The 20826-nt window shown below is 46.1% G+C and overlaps 1 protein-coding gene across 2 annotated transcripts in view; it reads left to right on the top strand.

Moving 5' to 3' along the window:
* The first annotated feature begins 521 nt into the window (after positions 1-521).
* Positions 522-20826, top strand: part of GPLD1 (glycosylphosphatidylinositol specific phospholipase D1) — a 64144-nt gene continuing 43839 nt past the window's right edge. The window contains exons 1-8 of one of the 2 annotated variants that reach the window (XM_049764947.1): positions 522-854; positions 1410-1492; positions 5420-5475; positions 8552-8630; positions 14720-14817; positions 15969-16079; positions 18081-18129; positions 20420-20474. In XM_049764947.1, the coding sequence (XP_049620904.1) occupies positions 829-854; positions 1410-1492; positions 5420-5475; positions 8552-8630; positions 14720-14817; positions 15969-16079; positions 18081-18129; positions 20420-20474 (557 nt within the window). In that variant the 5' untranslated portion in view covers positions 522-828. Of the gene's footprint in view, positions 855-1395; positions 1493-5419; positions 5476-8551; positions 8631-14719; positions 14818-15968; positions 16080-18080; positions 18130-20419; positions 20475-20826 lie in introns of those variants that run through there. The other variant, XM_049764948.1, reaches the window with a different exon arrangement.

The following is a 20826-nucleotide window of genomic DNA, read 5'->3' as shown; positions in this document are numbered from 1 at the left end:
GTTTTTGGGCCACACCCAGCGTTGCTCAGGGGTTACTCCTGGCTGTCTGCTCAGAAATAGCTCCTGGCAGGCACGGGGGACCATCTGGGACACCGGGATTCGAACCAACCACCTTTGGTTCTGGATCGGCTGCTTGCAAGGCAAACACCGCTGTGCTATCTCTCCGGGCCTTCTTTTTCTTTTCTTTCTTAATTTCTTTCCTTCCTTCTTTCTTCTCTGTTCTTTCTTTGTCTTTCTTTCATTCCTTCTTTCTCTTCTTATCTCTTTCTCCTTCCTTCCTTCTTTCTTTTCTTTTCTTTTTTTTTTCCTTTCTTTTTCTTCAGGAAACCATATTGGATGCTGAGGATTGAATAAACCCTTCCTCCTGCTGTCCTATGACTCCAGCCCTCAAAACCACCCGTTTTTCTTCCCTTTTCTTCTCCTGGGCTCATCAGCATAGAAATAGCACCTCTGCCCCCTGAGCCCTTCCTCCTTGTCTGCAACCTCTACTGCCTCACTGGAGCTGAAGTTCCTCCCATTTCCTTGCTGAGCTCATCTGCCCTTGAAGCTCCTTCCCCCACCGATCAGGTGTGACTGGCAGTTGGTGGGGGCCCCACATTTTCTGAACTCCTATTTCTGTCCTGCAGACCTTCCTGGGGCTGCAGGGATCTGCCCCCATCAGCTGACGGGGCAGAGGCAGAGAGACCAGCGCTTCTGCTCTTGTGAAATAATCGCTGCAGAGTCAGTGTTGGTATCTCTTGCCAAACCCTGGGCGCGAAGCCGGTTCTAGCAGATGGTGTAAAAGCGTCTCCTGGCGCGGCTTCCTACAGAGGCTGAGGGAGCCCCAGGATGGACCAGAGACCAGAACTCGCAAGGTGAGGTGGCCCAGCATGGGGGACCCTCTCGCCTGGGTTGGGGAGTTTCTTTGGTGTGTGGTTGTTTGGAATTTTGGACCCTAGCTGGCCATGCTCAGGGCTGATTTCCTGGCCTCTGTGCTCAGAGTTAACTCTTGGCTCTGTGCTCAGGGCTGATTCTTGGTGGGGATCAGCTGGGGAACCAAAGCTGGGTCAGCCAAGAGCAAGCCAAATGCTTGATCCAGTCTGCATATCTCTGTCTCTTTCTCCTTTTTAAAGAAAGCAAACAACAAAACAAAACTTTTTTTTTTTTTTTTTTTTTTTTTTTAGTGGAGATTACTTTATCCCCACTGTCAGCTGGGGACTTTGTTGTCTGCTCTGGGCACTTTTCTTCTGCTGCCCCTGCCCTGTCTGCTGTTTGCCTGAGTCCAACATTGATCCTGGTGGTCTCTGGGTGGAGGGAAAGGACACCTTTTGGGAAGCAGGCTGGCCTTCTCCGCTCACTCCCCAGTTCCAGGGATTTCAGCATACCCGGGTTCATGCTGTGCTAGCAGTGATGAGAATGTTTGCTTGCAGGATTGGGGCAAGCTTGCTGCTGGCACTGGGCATCCTCTGGCCCCGGGCATCTCCCTGTGGCATTTCAACACACATCGAAATAGGTGAGTACAGCAATGCCTTGTTGGGGGTACGGAAGGGCGTTGAGCCTGTGATGGCTTCTTGTGGGGACCCTGGAAAGGAGAAAGTCTTGGTGGCAGGGATGGGGTGGTGGTGGTGGACCAGTACAGGGAGGGCAAGCCAGTGAACTGGGGGTATCTGTGTAAAGGGGCCAGGAATGTTTCTTTGGGGACAGGGGTTGAGTTGAGAAGGCACTAGACAGAAGGAGATGCATGTGTGTGTGTTGTGAAAATCATGTATGAAGTGAGGAGTCATTAATATAGTTTTATATTTCCCAGTATATGGGAAGGTCCAGGTGACTTGTGTATGAACCCTGAGCCAAGTGGCTTTGGCACTGGTCAGTTTCTGGGGTTTTATCATTAATCACTGGCATTAGAATGCCTAGAACGAAGGCAGAGGCTGGAAAGGACACGAGTGGGGGGGCATAGCAAGTTCAGGGGTGAAGGTGTCGTGATTTGGATCAATGTTTATTAGTGGTACAAAGGTCTGGCTTTGTATGAATAAAGTGTCTTTTTTTTGTTTTTGTTTTTTTGTTTTTTGTTTTTGGGCCACACCCGGCAGTGCTCAGGGGTTACTCCTGGCTATCTGCTCAGAAATAGCTCCTGACAGTCACGGGGGACCATATGGGACACCGGGATTCGAACCAACCACCTTTGGTCCTGGATTGACTGCTTGCAAGGCAAACGCCGCTGTGCTATCTCTCTGGGAAATAAAGTGTCTTTTAATGTATCTCTCTATTTTTTCTTTTTTTTTGGTTTTTGGGTCACACCCAGCAATACTCACGGGTTACTCCTGGCTCTAGGCTCAGAAATTGCTCCTGGCAAGCTTGGGGGACCATATTCGATGCCGCAATTCGAACCACTGTCCTTCTGCATGCAAGGCAAATGCCTTACCTCCGGCCCCTCTATATCTTTTGACTCATGGAAAATGTGAACCAAGGGCCCGGAGAGATAGCACAGCGGCGTTTTCCTTGCAAACAGCCGATCCAGGACCAAAGGTGGTTGGTTCGAATCCCGGTGTCCCATATGGTCCCCCGTGCCTGCCAGGAGCTATTTCTGAGCAGACAGCCAGGAGTAACCCCTGAGCACCGCCGGGTGTGACCCAAAAACCAAACCAAAACAAAACAAAACAAAAAAAAGAAAATGTGAACCAAGGTGTAAACATTTCAGTGGGATTCTAGTCAAGGTGTAGGTAGGTCCCTTTAGGATACATCCAGAGTTTTGGGTTTATTTGGTTAACTTAGAAACTACAACTACCCAATAGTCCAAAACAAAACAAGAATTCAAATCAGCAATGGAAAATCAGGGCCGGAGCTGTAGTACAGTGGTAGGGTGTTTACCTTGTATGCAGCAACCCAAGATGGACCCAGGTTCGATTTCCAGCATCCCATATGGTCTCTTGAGCCTGCCAGGAGTGATTTCTGAGCAGAGAGCCAGGAGTAACCCCTGAGTGCCGCGGGTGTGACCCAAAAACCAAAGAAAGAAAAAAAAAGAAACAATGAAAGACCATTAGTGTTAAATAGAACAATATAAGGAGCCCTGGCAGGCCGGAACCTTGTAATCTGAGGATAGTCTGGAGGGATCGTGGATGGAAACTACTTAAAGGGTAGGGGAGCCACAGCATGTCAGTAGAAGCCAAAGGACACAGGATGGGGTGGGTAGAGGCAGAAGCAAGGTCATGCAGAAAAGGTTGTGCCTGGGGCCTGTCCCCCGCATTTCAGTCTTGGGAAACTGAAGCAGATTTAATGGCTCACTTGCAAGTAGCTGGCCCTGAATGCTGTGTCTTAACAGCCAACCTCAGGTCCTTTTCCAAAAAGGACTGATTGCCACAAGGCTCAGGGAAAGAGTGGAAAAGGAAAACCACACTGGGCTCTGGTCCCAACTCTGCTGTGAACTGAGGGGTGGGGTAGAGGGAATCCAGGGTGATTCATATAAGCGCGTTGTAGCCTCTGTAAAATATCCGATTCCAAAGTCCCTTCTTTGAACTTAAAAGGGCTCAAACTGGGGCAGTGGGCCGAAACCCAAACTGGGAAAAGTCCCAGGTTTGCACCCCAAGGGCTTAAGCACAGAACAGATGAAAGTTTCAGGCTTTCCTATTATCTGGTTTTGTTTGGATTTCTCTGGTGCTGGGAACCTAGGTGAGATGTAGGCTTTTCTGTACAAAATGTTTCTAGTCCTGCTAAAAGCTTCCCCCCCGCCCCCTTTGTTTGTTTTTGTTTTGGGGTCAGACCTGGTGGCCCAAAAAAGGTTACTCCTGGCTCTGCTCTCAGTAATTGCTCCTGGCAAGCTGGGGGGACCATATGAAATGCCAGGAATAGAACCCATTCTGTCCCAGGCCAGCTGCATGCAAGGCAAACGCTCTACCACTGTGCTATCACTTAGGCTCCCTTGCTAAAGTTTTAATTAACTCAAATCTTTGCTTTTTTTCAGCAGGGAAAATGTTTGAATAGAGTTCTATGTAGTTCAATACAGGCTGAGAGGACTAGATCAATACAGTGTGCATATACTAATTATAACAATTAATTGGCTATGGATGTTACTAGATAGTAAAAGTATGTTAAGCTGGGCATAATGGAAAGGAACTGTTAATTCACTTAGATTTTGAGATATATATATATATATTTTTTTTGTTTGTTTGTTTTTGTTTTGTTTTTTGGGTCACACCCAGCAGCGCTCAGGGGTTACTCCTGGCTCTAGGCTCAGAAATCGCTCCTGGCAGGCTCAGGGGACCATATGGGATGCTAGGATTCAACCACCGTCCTTCTGCATGCAAGGCAAACGACCTACTTTTCATGCAACTGGCCCCTTGAGAATTTTTTTTTGAGAATATTTTTTATAAAAGGATGTTTTTATAATTTATATTGTTTTATAAATTACTGTTAGATTTTTTTAAACTGAATTCCAACATTTATTTTCTATCTTAGGAAATAATTATGTAACATAAATGATTATGTAAATATCTTACTTCAGTTTTTACTTTAAGTCCTTAAATAGGACTTGGGAAATTTCTGTGAGTTAGTTAGAATCGACCTCATTTGGGGATTAGCTCTGTACATTATTGGCATCCTAGATTCAGGTTTCTCATGTAGGCTGTGAACATTTTTTTTTTTTTGTTTGTTTTTGGGCCACACCCAGCGGTGCTCAGGGGTTACTCCTGGCTCTCTGCTCAGAAATAGCTCCTGGCAGGCACGGGGGACCATATGGGACACCGGGATTCGAACCAACCACCTTTGGTCCTGGATCGGCTGCTTGCAAGGCAAACGCCACTGTGCTATCTCTCCGGACCCAGGCTGTGAACATTTTTAAAGACTTAAAACAGAGGCTATCTTTTTTGTAGGAATTAAAAAGTGCCTGAGATTCATCCTAGACATGATATCTTTATTGATTAGACACTCAAGTTTTCCTAACATTAGTAAGTTTAGATTGTTTGTAAGGGGTTTAAGGGTCGTTGTTTCTATCCATGGCTTATTGTCAACCATAGTGCCTGTTTGTCACCGACTGATATTTTCTGTGACTCTTAACAATACCGTACAGTGGGACTTAGTTACTAAGGCAGAGAGACTCATTCCCTTTTCGGGCAAAGTAAGCAGAAATTTGAACTTATTATGCAAATCTTATTTGTATCACAATCGTATGACGATGATATGAATCTAATTATGCCTAAGAAACATGCCAAGCAAGGCCATACTTCATTTCCATTTATTTCCATACTTAATTTTTATTCTTCTTCCTTGACTGGGTCAATCACAGAAATATAGATTTTTCTGGTACAGTCACACAGCAAGTAGCAAACTATTGCTACTATTGCAGACCATTAAAAAATAATTTTAAATTTTGTGCATTTTTCCAATGGTTCAGAAGTTGTTTCCCTTTTAGCTGAACTTACTTGCTTTATGCATTTATTCTTCACAGGACACAGGTCTCTAGAATTTCTTCAGCTTCAACATGGGAATGTTAACTACAAGGAGGTATGAAATTTGATTTTTAGAAAAAATTTCTTTGGTGTTTTAATTGTCTTCCAAAGGTCCTAGCAGATGGTTGCTTACCCTTTGGTCACTGGGACCTATTCTGGCCCTTTCTACACTTTGGGTTCTCTGGCTATGGTTCTTTAATGCTCAATGAATTCAATGGTATTCAATTTGATAAGAGGGGTTTGCATTCTCGCCTTGGAATCAGATCCAATTATCATCTTGATAAACCAGTCTGTAGAGCTAGAGGGTAAAAGAACTGAAATCCAGGAATTTTTTTCAACTACCCTTTCTGTATTACTTCTAACTACCTGAAGCCAGTTTAACACACCCTGTAAGGGAAAAAAAAAAACATTTGCATTTGATAGTCATCTCTATAATTAAAAATAAACAAGAGGGCTGGAGGGATAGTAGAGCAGATAAGAAGCTTTTCTTACTCAGCCTCAGCCGGCTCAGGTTTAGTCAGGATCCCATAAGGTCTCCCAGCTCTGCCAGGCGTGATCCCTGGAGTAAGTACTGACAGAAAAGAGAAGCAAGAATCTGCCTATTCTTTAGCAGTCTCAGGTCTGCTGAGTGAATTTCTCTCAATAAGGCATTTAAATTTGTTTGTTTGTTTTAGTTTTGGGGCCACACAGGCAGCACTCAGGGGTTATTCCTGCCTCTGAACTCAGAAATCCGCTCCTGGCAGGCTTGGGGGACCATATGGGATTCCGGGATTCGAACCACCGTCCATCTGCATGCAAGGCAAATGCCCTACCTCATTGCTATCTCTCCAGTCCCAGCATTGATCTTAATGAAATATTATGTCATCGTTGAAAAAATCACCAACACTCCCTATGTTCACACACCCTTCTTTTATTTTGGTATTTTGGGGCCACAACAGCAATGCTCTGGGTTTGCTCCTGATTTTGCACTCAGGAATCACTCCTGGCAGTGCTCAGGGGAAGGGGACCATATGGGATGCCGGGATTTGTGAATCAAACCACGTTAGTTGCATGCAAGGCAAGGACCTAACACACTGGACTATTGCTCTGACCCTAATACCTCCCCCACTTTATGTTTTTGGGCCACACCCAGCAATACCCAGGGATTACTCCTGGCTCTGCACGCGGGCATCACTCCTGGCATGATTCCTACATTCCTCTGTCACATGTTGAGTTACCAAGAATGCTTCAGACTGTTGACTTTATCTTACTGACTTCTTTGGTATCACGTTGTTATTTCCTTTGCTAAACAATTTTTATGTCTGAAGGGCTACACTTGCTCTGTACTTCTCTCCCTTCCCCAGGAAGTTTCCGGGTTATTTTGCAGAGTCATTTACTTTCCAAAATTTGTATTATTACTTTTTTATGTTGAATAAAATATCCTCACTGGGTGATGTCTTTTTGTGGGGGGAGTCACACCTGGCAGCACTCAGGGGTTACTCCTGGCTCTACATTCAGCAATCGCTCCTGGCAGGCTCGGGGGACCATATGGGATACCGGGATTTGAATCACTGACCTTCTGCATGCAAGGCAAATGCCTTACCTCTATGCTATCTCTCCGACCCCTGGAGATTTTTTGTTTTTGTTTTTGTTTTTGTTTTTTTGGGCCACACCCACCGGTGCTCAGGGGTTACTCCTGGCTTTTTGTTCAGAAATAGCTCCTGGCAGGCATGGGGAACCATATGGGACACAGGGATTCGAACCAACCACCTTAGGTCCTGGATCAGCTGCTTGCAAGGCAAACGCTGCTGTACTATCTCTCTGGGCCCTGGAGATGTTTTTTTAATTTAATAAACTTTTTTTTGGCTTTTGCGCCAAACCCACTGATGCTCAGGGGTTATTCCTGGTTCTGCACTCAGAAATTATTCATGGGAGGCTTGGGACCATATGGGATGCCAGGGATCAAACCCAGGTGAGCTGTGTGCAAGGCAAATGCCCTTCACTGTGCGATGGTCTAGCCCCTCATTAACATGTCTTAATGTAAATAAAATATAAATTAACTAGAATAGTGACTGGAAGGTAAATATGAGTTAATTTTGGTGTTTGTGTGTGTGTGTGTGTGTGTGTGATTTGGGGAGCACACAGCTGTGCTCTGGGATCCCTTCTGGCAATGCTCTGTAGAATGCTCATTGCTGGCCATATGTGGTGCTGGGGATTGAATCAGTGTCATTTCTGTGCAAAGCGAACACCTAACTCACTTCTGATCTCTGTGGTCCCAACTATTAATGTTTGTAAGTGTACGCATATGTCTGTATTTCCCGCATTTTTTTTTTGTGTGTGTGTGTGGTTTTTGGGTCACACCCGGCAGTGCTCTGGGGTTATTCCTGGCTTCAGGCTCAGAAATTGCTCCTGGCAGGCACAGGGGACCATATGGGATGCCGGGATTCAAACCGATGACCTCCTGCATGAAAGGCAAACGCCTTACCTCCATGCTGTCTCTCCGGCCCCTATTTCCCGCATTTTATTAACTTTCTCTGGCTCATCAAAATCTTCCTACAGGCCAATTCTAAATTGGTCAAAGACACTTGGGGAAAATTCTGCTTTACTGAAACAGAAAACGAGAGTGAGGAAACTGACTTCCGTGATTTTTCTTCCTCTTAGCCTGTCTCTGAGGGTTTTTTTTTTGGGGGGGGATTTGTTTTTGGGTCACACCCAGCTACTGCTGGCTTTGTGGCAGGCCAGATGGGCCCCCAACCTGAAATTTTTATTCTGTCATGTGTTGCAAGAACATTTATTATTGACTTAACTTTTTTTTTGTTTTGTTTTGTTTTTGGGTCACACCCAGCAGCACTCAGGGGTTACTCCTGGCTCCATGCTCAGAAATCGTTCCTGGCAGGCTCGGGAGACCATATGGGATGCCAGGATTTGAACCGATGACCTTCTGCATGAAAGGCAAACGCCTTACCTCCATGCTATCTCTCCGGGTCCAACTTAACTTTTTTTTTTATTGACTTAACCTTTGCCACTTTTCTTTCCTCCTTCCTCCACTCTGCATACAGTAATTCTAAAATCTTACAGCTGGAAGTAGATGGTATCTGAGTTTCTCAGCTTATTGGTCTTTGTACTCTAATTTCTATATTTCTGCTCCCCAGTTGTTGCTTGAACATCAGGATGCCTACCAGGCTGGGACAGTGTTTCCTGATACCTTTTACCCCAGTTTTTGTGAAAGAGGTAAGAGACATTTCAAACCAAATGATGCCACTTTTACTTGGCTTACAGTAATAACTCTGACTTTAAAAATAATGTATTCTGGGGCACAGTGACTATAGGGCATTTACCTTGCATGGGGCTGACCTGGAACGGACCAGAGTTTGATTTCCAGCATCCCATATGGTCCCCTGAGCCTGTCAGAAGTGATTTCTAAGCACAGTGCTCTCAGAAATTACTCAGATATTACTCCTGGCAGGCTCAGGAACCTATGGGACCCAGGATTAGAAACCAAATTAGTGCCTGCAAGGAAAACGCCCAATCCACCACACAATACTCTCTCTGGCCCCACTTACTATGATGTTTTAAGGCAAATAGCCATGCAATCAAAAGCCTTTTTTTTTTTAAAGGTAATAGTTGTGACTAAAATATTATTTTATGTTGTCATGTTCTCAGTGAGTTCGTAAACATCACTTATATGTTAAGTATGTTTCTGCACTTGTGACATAGTGAAGCAAAGGCTGTGATTCTTTATTGGGTAGTTGAATATGTCATTTGGTTATTGGGGTTGAACAAATTCGTGCTTAAGTGTTATCTATAAACTAGATATAGAGAGTCATAGTTGTCACAGTCCCCGGGGGTGGGGGAGGCCCCAGAAGTTACACTTAGAATGAATCATTATTGGGGAGACTGAATCAGCAGCTGCTTACATGTCTCTCCAGTGCACCGGACAAAGCAAAACAGAGTGAAGCCATCTAGGGAGGAAGAGGCTGCATTCTATTGCAGGGTTTGGTAGAGTGAGGGCTTCTGGGCAGGGCAGGATTCAGTCCCAGAAGTTCAGTGACAACCAAAGGAGAGCGGGTGAGACAATGGAACCCCAGTTTCTCTTCCTTTGCTCTCACTTTCTCTTGGTTTTCCCTATTGGCCAAACTCAACCCAACCAAAGCCAGAAGGCAAAGACACAGGTGGAGGAGGACCCCCATTTGTGAAGAACATGCTCTAGGGTCAAGGACAGGCACAGAGGAGCTGTGGAGGGGTGTCAAAAAAAAAGACACCCCCCCCTCCAGCACATTGCTTTATCATGGCAACCCTTTATGGAGTTTTTGAGCCATCAGCCATTTTTTTTAATAAATTATCTTTATTTAAACACCATGATTGCAAATATAATTGTAGTTGTATGATTACAGTCATGTAAAGAACACCCCCCTTCACCAGTGCAGGATTCCCACCACCAATTTCCCAGATCTACCTACTCCCCACCCCACCCACACCTGTACTCGAGACAGGTTTTCTTTTTCCCTCATTCATTCACATTGTTATGATAGTTTTCAGTGTAGTTATTTCTCTAACTGCACTCATCACTCTATGTGGTGAGCTTCATGTCATGAGCTGCACCTACATGGGAAGATGGGGGAAAATAAGGGTTGGAACTGAGGCAGTAAAATATTAGAAATGAGATTTGTAGGGCGGTATCAAGGTCACAATACAAGATGGATATTATGGATATATAAAATATATGCATACAATACTATCAATAGGAAAACAAGGAGAAAAAATTTCCAGTGACTGTCCCAACATAAACCAGTACTAAAACGGCCCGCCCTCCTCCCAAAGTGCATTTCCATTAGTGTAGGGAGAGGTGGGGGGAAGCCTGAGGACCACTAAGAGTCCACCTGAACCCACTTCTGGCCATTTGAGCTGGCACCCAGGGAAGGCCTGGAGTCAGGGGAAAAAGACAAGGATGGTTGGGGGCCTGCCAAGCCTCCCAGCACTCCCCATGCCAGGGAGAAGGGTTCTGGTATGGGGCCTTCCCAAGCCCCATACCTGGCAAGAGCTGGTCTCCAGAATCAAAGAGGAAACCGGAGGCCAGATGTCTGCCCACCCTCCTCCCCATGCACCTCCCCCCTGGAGTATGGAGGGAGGGGGGAAGCCTGAGGACCACTAAGAGTCCACCTGAACCCACTTCTGGCCATCTGAGCTGGCACCCAGGGAAGGCCTGGAGTCAGGGGAAAAAGACAAGGACAGCTGGGGGCCTGCCAAGCCTCCCAACACTCCCCAGGCCAGGAAGAAGGGCTCCAGTATGGGGCCTCATTTTTTTTTTTCTTGACCACATCCAGTGAATTTCAAGGGTTACTCCTGGCTCTGTGCTCAGAAGTTACTCCTGGCAGGCTTGGAGGACCATATGAGATGCCAGGAATCGAACCTGGGTTTGTTTTGGGTTGACCTCATGCAAGGTAAATGCTCTACCACTGTGCTATAACTCTGGCCCCCAGCCATTATTTCTTTATTTTATTTTTTATTTTTTATCCTTTTTTTGTTTTTTGGGCCACACCCAGTGGTGCTCAGGGGTTACTCCTGGCTGTCTGCTCAGAAATAGCTCCTGGCAGGCACGGGGGACCATATGGGACACCGGGATTCGAACCAACCACCTTTGGTCCTGGATCGGCTGCTTGCAAGGCAAACACCGCTGTGCTATCTCTCTGGGCCCCCCCAGCCATTATTTCTAATTTATTTATTTCTCAACTACCCTGGAAGGCTCTAGACAGATCATTTCTTGGCATACTCTTTTTTTTTTTGGGTGGGGGGTCACATCCAGCAGTGCTAAGGGGTTACTCCTGGTTCTACGCTCAGAAATTGATCCTGGCAGGCTCGGGGGACTATATGGGATGCAGGGATTCGAACCACTGTGCTTCTGCATGCAAGGCAAATGCACTACCTCCATGCTATCTCTCCAGCCCACCTTGGCATAATCTTATGTTAAAAAGGGCATTTATGAGACCTGAGTGATCGCTCAGCAGTAGGTCATTTGCTTTGCAAGTGGCCGATCTAGAACAGCAGGAGCGATATCTGAGCTCATAGCCAGGAGTAACCCCTGAGCATCACAAAGTGTGGCCCAAAAAGCAAAAATAAAAAGAGGTCGTTTGCCTTGCAAGCAGCTGATCCAGGACCAAAGGTGGTTGGTTCGAATCCCGGTGTCCCATATGGTCCCCCGTGCCTGCCAGGAGCTATTTCTGAGCAGACAGCCAGGAGGAACCCCTGAGCATCGCCGGGTGTGGCCCAAAAACCAAAAAAAATAAAAAAATAAAAAAAAAATAAAATAAAAAGAGGGGGCATTTATTTAGGGGGCTGGAGTGATAATAGAGTGGTTAAGGCCTTGCATGCAGCTGACCTGAGTTCGATCCCCAGCATCTCATATGGCCCCCTCAGCCCCACAAAAATTGTCTCCTGCTTACAGAGCCAGGAGTAGCCCCTGAGCATTGCTGGGTGTGGCCCCCAACCAAAACCATAAAAAGGGAACTTTTAAAGTCAATCTTGAGAAATATTGCTTAATATAATGCTATCTGTAGAGATGACATGAGACAGACTGAAAGGTCCTGGGGAGTCTGGGAAAGGAATGCAAAGTATTTGGCATTCTGTTGATTTATTTTGCAAATGTTATTTCTAAGGTTGGGATGGAGTAGAGTCTATGCTCAGCAGTATTTCAGGGCTACACCTAGCATTGTTTTGGGGTCATTACTGCCTGTAGTACTTGAAGGACACAAAGTACCATGGATTGAACATGGTCAGCCATGCAAAGCAAGTGCCTTAAGACCGGTATTAGTTCTTTGACCTCAAATTTTTTTTTTGTTTGTGGGTCACACCCAGCAGCGCTCAGGGGTTACTCCTGGCTCTGCACTCAGAAATCGCTTCTAGCAGGCTCGGAGGACCATAGGGGATGCCGGGATTCGAAACACCGTCCTTCTGCATGCAAGGCAAACGCCTTCCCTCCATGCTATCTCTCCGGTTCCTCATATTTTTTTTTTTTTTTTTTTGTGGTTTTTGGGTCACACCCGGCAGTGCTCAGGGGTTACTCCTGGCTCCATGCTCAGAAATTGCTCCTGGCAGGCACGGGGACCATATGGGACGCTGGGATTCGAACCGATGACTTCTTGCATGAAAGGCAAACGCCTTACCTCCATGCTATCTCTCCAGCCCCCTCATATTTTTTTTAATAAGATAGCAAATGTCCTCTTTTCAGATGTAAATATTGGCCTCAGTGAATGGCTGATAACCAAGCCAGGCAATTAGACATATGCTGATGGTGAGATATCTGAATGCTATTTCTTTGGGATTTTTATGTGTTTCCATTTTTTTTTTTTTTTTGGTTTTTGGGGCCACACCCGTTTGATACTCAGGGGATACTTCTCGCTAAGCACTCAGAAATCACCCCTGGCTTGGGAGGACATATAGGACGCTGGGGGATCGAACCTTGGTCCTTCCTTGGCTAGCGCTTGCAAGGCAGACACCTTACCTCTAGCACCACCGGTCCCTCCATTTTTTTTTTTAATGAGGCCTCTGGCTCCTGGTTGTTACTTGATTATTTTTTAATCTTTTATAATTTTTTAAAAAATATTTGAATTATAAGTCTTTCATAGTTCTATTTAAGGTACACAGCAAAAGTGAATTAGGGGGGACCAGAGAGATAGCGCAGCAGTAAGGTGTTTGCCTTAGGCGCAGAAGGACAGTGGTTCAAATCCTGGCATCCCCTATGGTTCTCCAAGCCTGCCAGGAGCAATTTTTGAGCATAAAGCCAGGAATAACCCCTGAGCGCTGCCTGGTGTAACCCAAAAACCAAAAAAAAAAAAAAAAAAAAAAAGTGAATTAGGGCAATTCCCACCACCGAGTGTTGACCTCCCTCACCCCCTGTTCCCAGCATGCTTCCCTGTCTCCACCTTTAGTCCCTTTGTGTATAGCTTGTTGTAATTTGGGTCTCTTGATTCTATTGTCGTTTACTTTGGATTGGGTATTTAGGTCTGGTCTTTTTGTTTTTGTTTTTGCACCACACCCAGCTGCTCAGGGGTTACTCCTGGCTTTGCACTCAGAAATCACTTCTGGCAGGCTCAGGGGACCATATGGGTGCTGGAATTTGAACCAACATCTGCCCTGGGTTGACTATTTGCAAGGCAAATGCCCTACTGCTGTGCTGTCTCTCTGGCTCCCAAAACACATCTTTAAACTACAACTTCTTTGCAAATCATTTTAGAAAAACAAATGACTTGAAATTGGATCAATAGTATTTACTTTAGCAGCAGCATTAAAAAAATTGGGTTCCCTAATTTTTATATTTATTTATTTTTGTTTTTCTTTGGGTCACACCCGGCAGCACTCAGGGGTTCCTCCTGGCTCTATGCTCAGAAATCGCTCCTGGCAGGCTCGGGGGACCATATGGGATGCCGGGTTTTGAACCACTGTCCTTCTGCAAAGGCTTTACCTCTGTGCTATCTCTCCGGCCCCTCCCCAATTTTTTTTGAACCAAGGACTTTTGGTCACCTTCATAACATTTGACAATGTCTAGCTCTTGGAGTTGTAGAATAGACATCTGGCCCATTCTTATTCTGGTGGGCATAACAGGGCACAGGGTACAACTCTTGGCTGGTTCAGAGGCTGCTTGAGTAAAACAGCCGCTGGGGCCTGTGTTATTAAAACAATAATAAACGGAAATGCCTGGAAATCTTTGGAGTGTCTGCTTTTTGTCTTTTTTATTATATTTTATTTTTTTGTTTTTTGGGCCACACCCGGTGATGCTCAGGGGTTACTCCTGGCTATGTGCTCAGAAATTGCTCCTGGCTTGGGGGACCATATGGAATGCCAGGGGATCAAACCTCAGTCCGTCCTAGGTCAGCGCATGCAAGACAAATGCCTTACCTCTCGCACCACCACTCTGGCCCCTCTGCTTTTGGTCTTTTGTGCTAAATGAGAAGATACACAAAATGATTCCACTGTATATATATATTCATTCTTTCTTCCTAATGTGCTCATCTGTTATTGGGCTCTTAGTTGTTGATGGATAACAAGATTTAGAAAGACACACAGATTGTTTACCTCCTTAGCTTCTGGATACAGATGTTGAAATTCCTTCAAAGCTCTGTCGCAGCCCAGATGACTTGAGATGTTCTGCCTATGTTTTAGGCTCTTTCCTCTTTTGGTTGGCTCTGTTGTTCTAGACACTTCTTTGAATGTCTACTGCAGATACTTAGAATCCTGGAAGGAAAAAAGTCAGCAGCATGACAATCAGAGGAGGAAGGTCTGGTAAAGACTCGCCAACCATGTCAGTCCTGCTTTTGTCTTATCAGGAAAATTCCACGATATTTCTGAGAGCACTCACTGGACGCCATTTCTTAACGCCAGTATTTGGTACATCCGCGAGAACTACCCTCCGCCCTGGGACAAGGTAGGCCTGGCCCTCTCATCCAGCACAGAAATGCCTTTCTAGCCCAAATTTCCTCCTGGATTTAACCCCCTATACCTCTCACTCACACTCACCTTAGACTTTCTAAGGACTACTCACCATCAAGATACTTGGGATGTCATGAATGACTCATTTAACTTTTTTTTTTTTTTTTGAGGGGGTACACCCAGCGGCACTCAGAGGTTACTCCTGGCTCTGTACTCAGAAATCGCTCCTGGCAGGCTCGGGGAACCATATGGGATGCTGGGGGATAGAACCTGGTCCCTCCTGGATTGGCCACTTGCAAGGCAAACACCCTACTGCTGTACTATCTCTCCAGCCTCGACTCATTAACTTTTGAATAATTTTTTTCAAGTTTGGACTGAGTCACTTGGTCATTGATGCCTCAATAGTACTTCATCTGAAAGCCCTTTCCAGGGCCTACAAAAATTTTAAAACTGTCCTTGGTTGTATATGATGCCTGGGTGTTATTAAAGTGCCTCGTGATTTTTTGTGAAGTTTCAATAACATAAATAGATCCATACTCTTTTTTTGAATTTGTTTTTGGGTCACACCCGGCAGTGCTCAGGGGTTACTCCCGAATCTATGCTCAGAAATGATTGCTCCTGGCAAGCTTGGGAGACCATATGAGATGCTGGGATTCAAACCACCTTCTGTCCTGGATCGGATGAGGGCAAGGCTATCACTCCAGCCCTTGAATTCATACTCTTAAAATAATTTTTTTTGTTTTGTTTTTTTTGGGTCACACCCAGCAGCACTCAGGGGTTACTCCTGACTCTATGCTCAGAAATTGCTCCTGGCAGGCTCAGGGGACCATATGGGATGCTGGGATTCGAACCACCAACCTTCTGCATGCAAGGCAAACACCTTACCTCCATGCTATCTCTTTGGCCTCTTAAAATAATTTTTTTTATAGGGATGTAGTTTCCTTTATTTTTGAGTGGAAAGGGGGTCAGGGCCATACCTGGTGAGGCTCAGGGATGCCCTCCAGGGCTGCTTAGGGGACCCTGTGGTGCCAGGAATGGAGCATGGCCTCCCACAGATGAAGCCCTTGGAGCTATATCTGCAGCTCCTAGGCTCGCTGTTACAAAAACATGGGAACAAGCGTGACTCTAATTTGTTTTCTTTGGCAGGACACAGAGAAACTAGTGGCATTCCTGTTTGGAATCACCTCCCACATGGTGGCAGATGTGAGCTGGCACAGTCTGGGGATAGAACAAGGATTCCTCCAGACCATGGGGGCCGTGAGTGCCTGTCTTTGAGGGTTCTGGCTTTTAGGGAGTGGGGGTAGAGACGTCCTCAAAAACAGAGCTCTGCAAAGAAAAGGGGGCTTGGCTCTCATGTGTGAGCATGTCTTCTGTGCAAAGAGGGATTCGTGAGATTGCTGTTTCTTCTCATCATTCCCATCAGTCTTCTTTTTTTTTTGGTTTTTGGGTCACACCCGGCGGTGCTCAGGGGTTACTCCTGGCTGTCTGCTCAGAAATAGCTCCTGGCAGGCACGGGGGACCATATGGGACACCGGGATTCGAACCAACCACCTTTGGTCCTGGATCGGCTGCTTGCAAGGCAAACACCGCTGTGCTATCTCTCCGGGCCCCCACATCAGTCTTCTTGATCCTCAGGGGCAGAGAGAGACCTTGGCACTGAAAAGAGGTAGAAGAAAAGTTTTGTTTTGGCTACAAACAACTTTTGTGAATTTTTGTGTTTTTTTTTTTTTCTTCTTCCTGTTTTTGGAAAAAAAAACCCAATGATGCTCAGGGGTTACTCTTAACTATGCACTCAGAAATCTTTCCTGGCTTGGTGGACCATATGGGATGCCAGGGATCGAACCCAGGTTTATCCTGGGTCAGCTGCATGCAAGGCAAACACCCTACTGCTGTACTATTGCTCTGGTCCCACTTTTGTAAATTTTTGTTTTCTTTTTTTTTTTTTGGTTTTTGGGCCACACCCGGCGATGCTCAGGGGTTACTCCTGGCTGTCTGCTCAGAAATAGCTCCTGGCAGGCACGGGGGACCATATGGGACACTGGGATTCGAACCAACCACCTTTGGTCCTGGATCAGCTGCTTGCAAGGCAAACGCCGCTGTGCTATCTCTCCGGGCCCAAATTTTTGTTTTCTATACAAGATGCATGCCTCATGCATGCAAATTCTGCTTCTACCACTAAATTACCTCCCTGAACTATACCTGGTTCTGTTTGTCCTTTTTTTTTTTTTTTTTTTTTTTGGGCCACACCTGGTAACGCTCAGGGGTTCCTCCTGGCTATGCGCTCAGAAGTTGCTCCTGGCTTGGGGGACCATATGGGACGCCGGGGGATCGAACCGGGGTCCGTCCAAGGCTAGTGCAGGCAAGGCAGGCACCTTACCTCTAGCACCACCGCCCGGCCCATCTGTTTGTCTTTTTTGGGGGAGGGTAGGGTCACATCCAGCGATGCTCAGGGGTTACTCCTGGCTCTGTGCTCAGAATCGCTCCTGGCAGGCTTGGGGGACCATATGGGATGCCAGGAATCGAACCCAGGTTGGTCACATGCAAGGCAAATGCCCTACCCGATGTGCTATTGTTCCCACCCCTTGTTTATCTTTTGAAAGGGACCTTCCAGCCATTCTCAGGAGGCACAGTTGGGAGAGGCACTCCTGACAATAACTCAGTTAAGTGGCCGGATGGTACAGTGCTTAGACCCGATGACCCTGGAGTCCCTGCAGGCGTGAGGGTCTCCAGGGCTCTACCCGGTGGTGCTCAGGACCACATGGGACTGGAGATCGAACTTGGTCCCGGTACTCACAGACCTGATCCAGTAGCCTGCTCTTTGGCCCTATTGATCCTGTGTAACAGGAACAGTTGTGTGTGTTTTACTTTCCTTTGCCATATGAAAGCTCCATACAGTGATTTTTTGGGACTTTGTTCCTGCAGTCCTTCACTAAGATTAGTGTCGTGAGGAGACACTGGGGGCCCATTATAGTTAAATGGGGTGACATGTCAGCTGAGGCTTTACTTGTTACTGGGTACGAAGGTTAAACTCAGTTGCCAACAAGCTCATTTTACACAAATAAAATAATAAAAATAAATGCAATTCTAAAAATAGATGGAGGTCATTTATGGAGGAAGCCTAAGCAATGGGGGGGGGTCAGTCTACTAGCTTGCTGCTTGCTCCGTTGTGGGATGGGAGTTGGGGCTTTGGTTGTGATATTCAGAAGCTTCTCTCTCTTTCCCAGATTGATTTTCTTTATTTTGCCTTTTCTCCCTCAGATCGATTTTCATGGCTCATATTCAGAGGCTCATTCAACCGGGGACTTTGGTACGGTTGGTTTACATTGGTCAACTTTTCTTTATAGTTTTACTTGTAATGAAGCCCCTATTATAATAGAAATGTTTGTATTCTATAGTTAGCAACAACTTGTCTTCTTTTTTGGGGGGGGGGTGTGTTGGGCCATATCCAGCAGCACTCAGTGGTTACTTCTGGCTCTGTGCTCAGAAATTACTCCTGGCAAGCTTGGGGACTCTATGGGATACTAGGGGCTACTGTGTATTGAAACTGGGTTAGCCACATGCAAGGCAAATGCCCTACCCATTGTGCTATCGCTCTGGCCTCTCTATTTTACCTTTTTTTTTTTTTTTGACTTTTGGCTTTTGGCTTTTGGCTTTTGGGCTACACACGGTGATGCTCAGGGGTTACTCCTGGCTATGCGCTCACAAATTGCTCCTGGTTTGGGGGACCATATGGGACACCAGGGCATCGAACCTGGTCCCTCCTAGGCTAGCACCAGCAAGGTAAACAAATGCCTTATTGCTCCTCGACACTGCTCCAGCCCCTCTATTTTATTTTTTAATTAAACAATATTTTTTGGTCACACCCCAATAATGTTTAAGGATTACTCTTAGTTTTGTGGCCAGGAATTACTTCTGGTAGTGCTCAGGGGAGAAATTGAACCCAGTTTGGCCTCAGGCAAGGCAAGGCATGTTCCCTCTGCTGTATTGTCGATCTGTCCTCCTTCCTCCCTCCCTCCCTCCCTCCCTCCCTCTCTCCCTCCCTCCCTCTCTCCCTCCCTCCCTCCCTCCCTCCCTCCCTCCCTCCCTCCCTCCCTCCCTCCCTTCCTTCCTTCCTTCCTTCCTTCCTTCCTTCCTTCCTTCCTTCCTTCCTTCCTTCCTTCCTTCCTTCCTCCCTCCCTCCCTCCCTTTCTTCCTTCCTTTCTTTTCTATTCTCTATTCTATTTTTAGTCACACCTGGCAGCAGTCAAGGATTCCTTTGGTTTTGTGTTCAGAAATTGCTCCTGGCAGGCTTGGGGGACCATATGGAATGCTGGGGATCGAACCCGGGTCCGTCCAGGGTCGGTTGCATGAAAAGCAAATGCCCTACTGCTGTGCTACCACTCTGGCTCCAGGACTGATTCTTTTTTTTTTTTTTTTTTTGGTTTTTGGGGCCACACCTGTTTGATGCTCAGGGGTTACTCCTGGCTAAGCACTCAGAAATCGCCCCTGGCTTGGGGGGACCATATGGGACGCTGGGGGTATTGAACCGCGGTCCTTCCTTGGCTAGCGCTTGCAAGGCAGACACATTACCTCTAGCACCACCATGCTGGCCCTCAGGACTGATTCTTGAGTGCAGAGCCAGGTGTAACACCTGGGTATCCTCCAGATTTGGCTTCCCCTTTCCAAAAAGGGAGCCAGAGCAATAGCACAGTGGGTAGGATGTTTGACTTGCATACAGGTGACCTGGATTTGATCCCCAGCATCTCATATGGTCCTCTGAGCCTTCCAGGTATTCCTGAGGTCAGAGCCAAGAGTAACACCTGAGCTTGCTGGGTGTGGCTCCCCCATAAAAAATTGTTGGACTAGGCATATAAATCAAGAGACAGAGTCATGGCTGGCAAATCATGTGGTTCCATAATGACAATCAAAGTCACAAGTTTTGGAACCTGAGAGGGGGCTCAAAGGGCTGGAGAGTGACCCCTGAGCATTGCTGAGCTATGTCAGTAGTTTTCAAAAGACTATTTTTTTCTTAGAGATGTGTCTTTATCTAAAACAATAAAAAGAAACACCCAAAAGTAGAAAGAATGAGGGGATGGAGAGCTAGTACAACAGGTAAGGTGCTTGTTTTTTTTTTGTTTTTTTTTTTTTTTTTTTGGACCAAACCCGGTGGTGCTCAGGGGTTACTCCTGGCTGTCTGCTCAGAAGTAGCTCCTGGCAGGCACGGGGGACCATATAGGACACCGGGATTTGAACCAACCACCTTTGGTCCTGAATCGGCTGCTTGCAAGGCAAATGCCAGTGTGCTATCTCTCCGGGCCCATAAGGTGCTTGTTTTACATGCAGCATACCTGGTTCTACCCCCAGCATCATACAGTTTCCCCCAAGTCCTGCCAGGAGAGATCCCTGAACATAGAGCCAGGAGAAACTCCTGACCACCATCGAATGTGGTCCTAAAACTTCTTATCAAAAAGTTAAAAATGCATACATACATACATACATATATATGTAAAGAGATAGTTATTTGGAGTATATAGATTTGTTTTGAAGAAAGCACACTTTGTGTGTGGTCAGGAGTACACCCAATACAAATTTTATTTTATTTGTTCTTAATATCCTAGGCGGAGATGTGTTAAGCCAGGCGGAATTCAATCATAATTACCTCTCGAGGCACTGGTAAGAACACTGTCTATTTAAGTCTTTGAGATGTAAATCTTCTTTAGGAGTTTGCCAATTTTTAAACAATTTTCTTAGAAAATATAATTTATGGGGCCGGGCGGTGGCGCTAGAGGTAAGGTGCCTGCCATGCCTGCGCTAGCCTTGGACGGACCACGGTTCGATCCCCCAGCGTCCCGTATGGTCCCCCAAGCCAGGAGCGACTCTGAACGCATAGCCAGGAGTAACCCCTGAGCGTCACCGGGTGTAGCCCAAAAATCAAAAAAGAAAAAAAAAGAAAATATAATTTATGATGCCATCAGTAGTCTCTGTAATTTTTGAAAAGTGAAGTGCAGATTGGAATTGTCTAAGT

The sequence above is a fragment of the Suncus etruscus genome, chromosome 18, assembly GCF_024139225.1.
Source record: "Suncus etruscus isolate mSunEtr1 chromosome 18, mSunEtr1.pri.cur, whole genome shotgun sequence".
Lineage (NCBI taxonomy): Eukaryota > Metazoa > Chordata > Mammalia > Eulipotyphla > Soricidae > Suncus > Suncus etruscus.
Note: the sequence above shows the minus strand (reverse complement) of the source record. Positions and strands in the feature narration are given on the sequence as shown.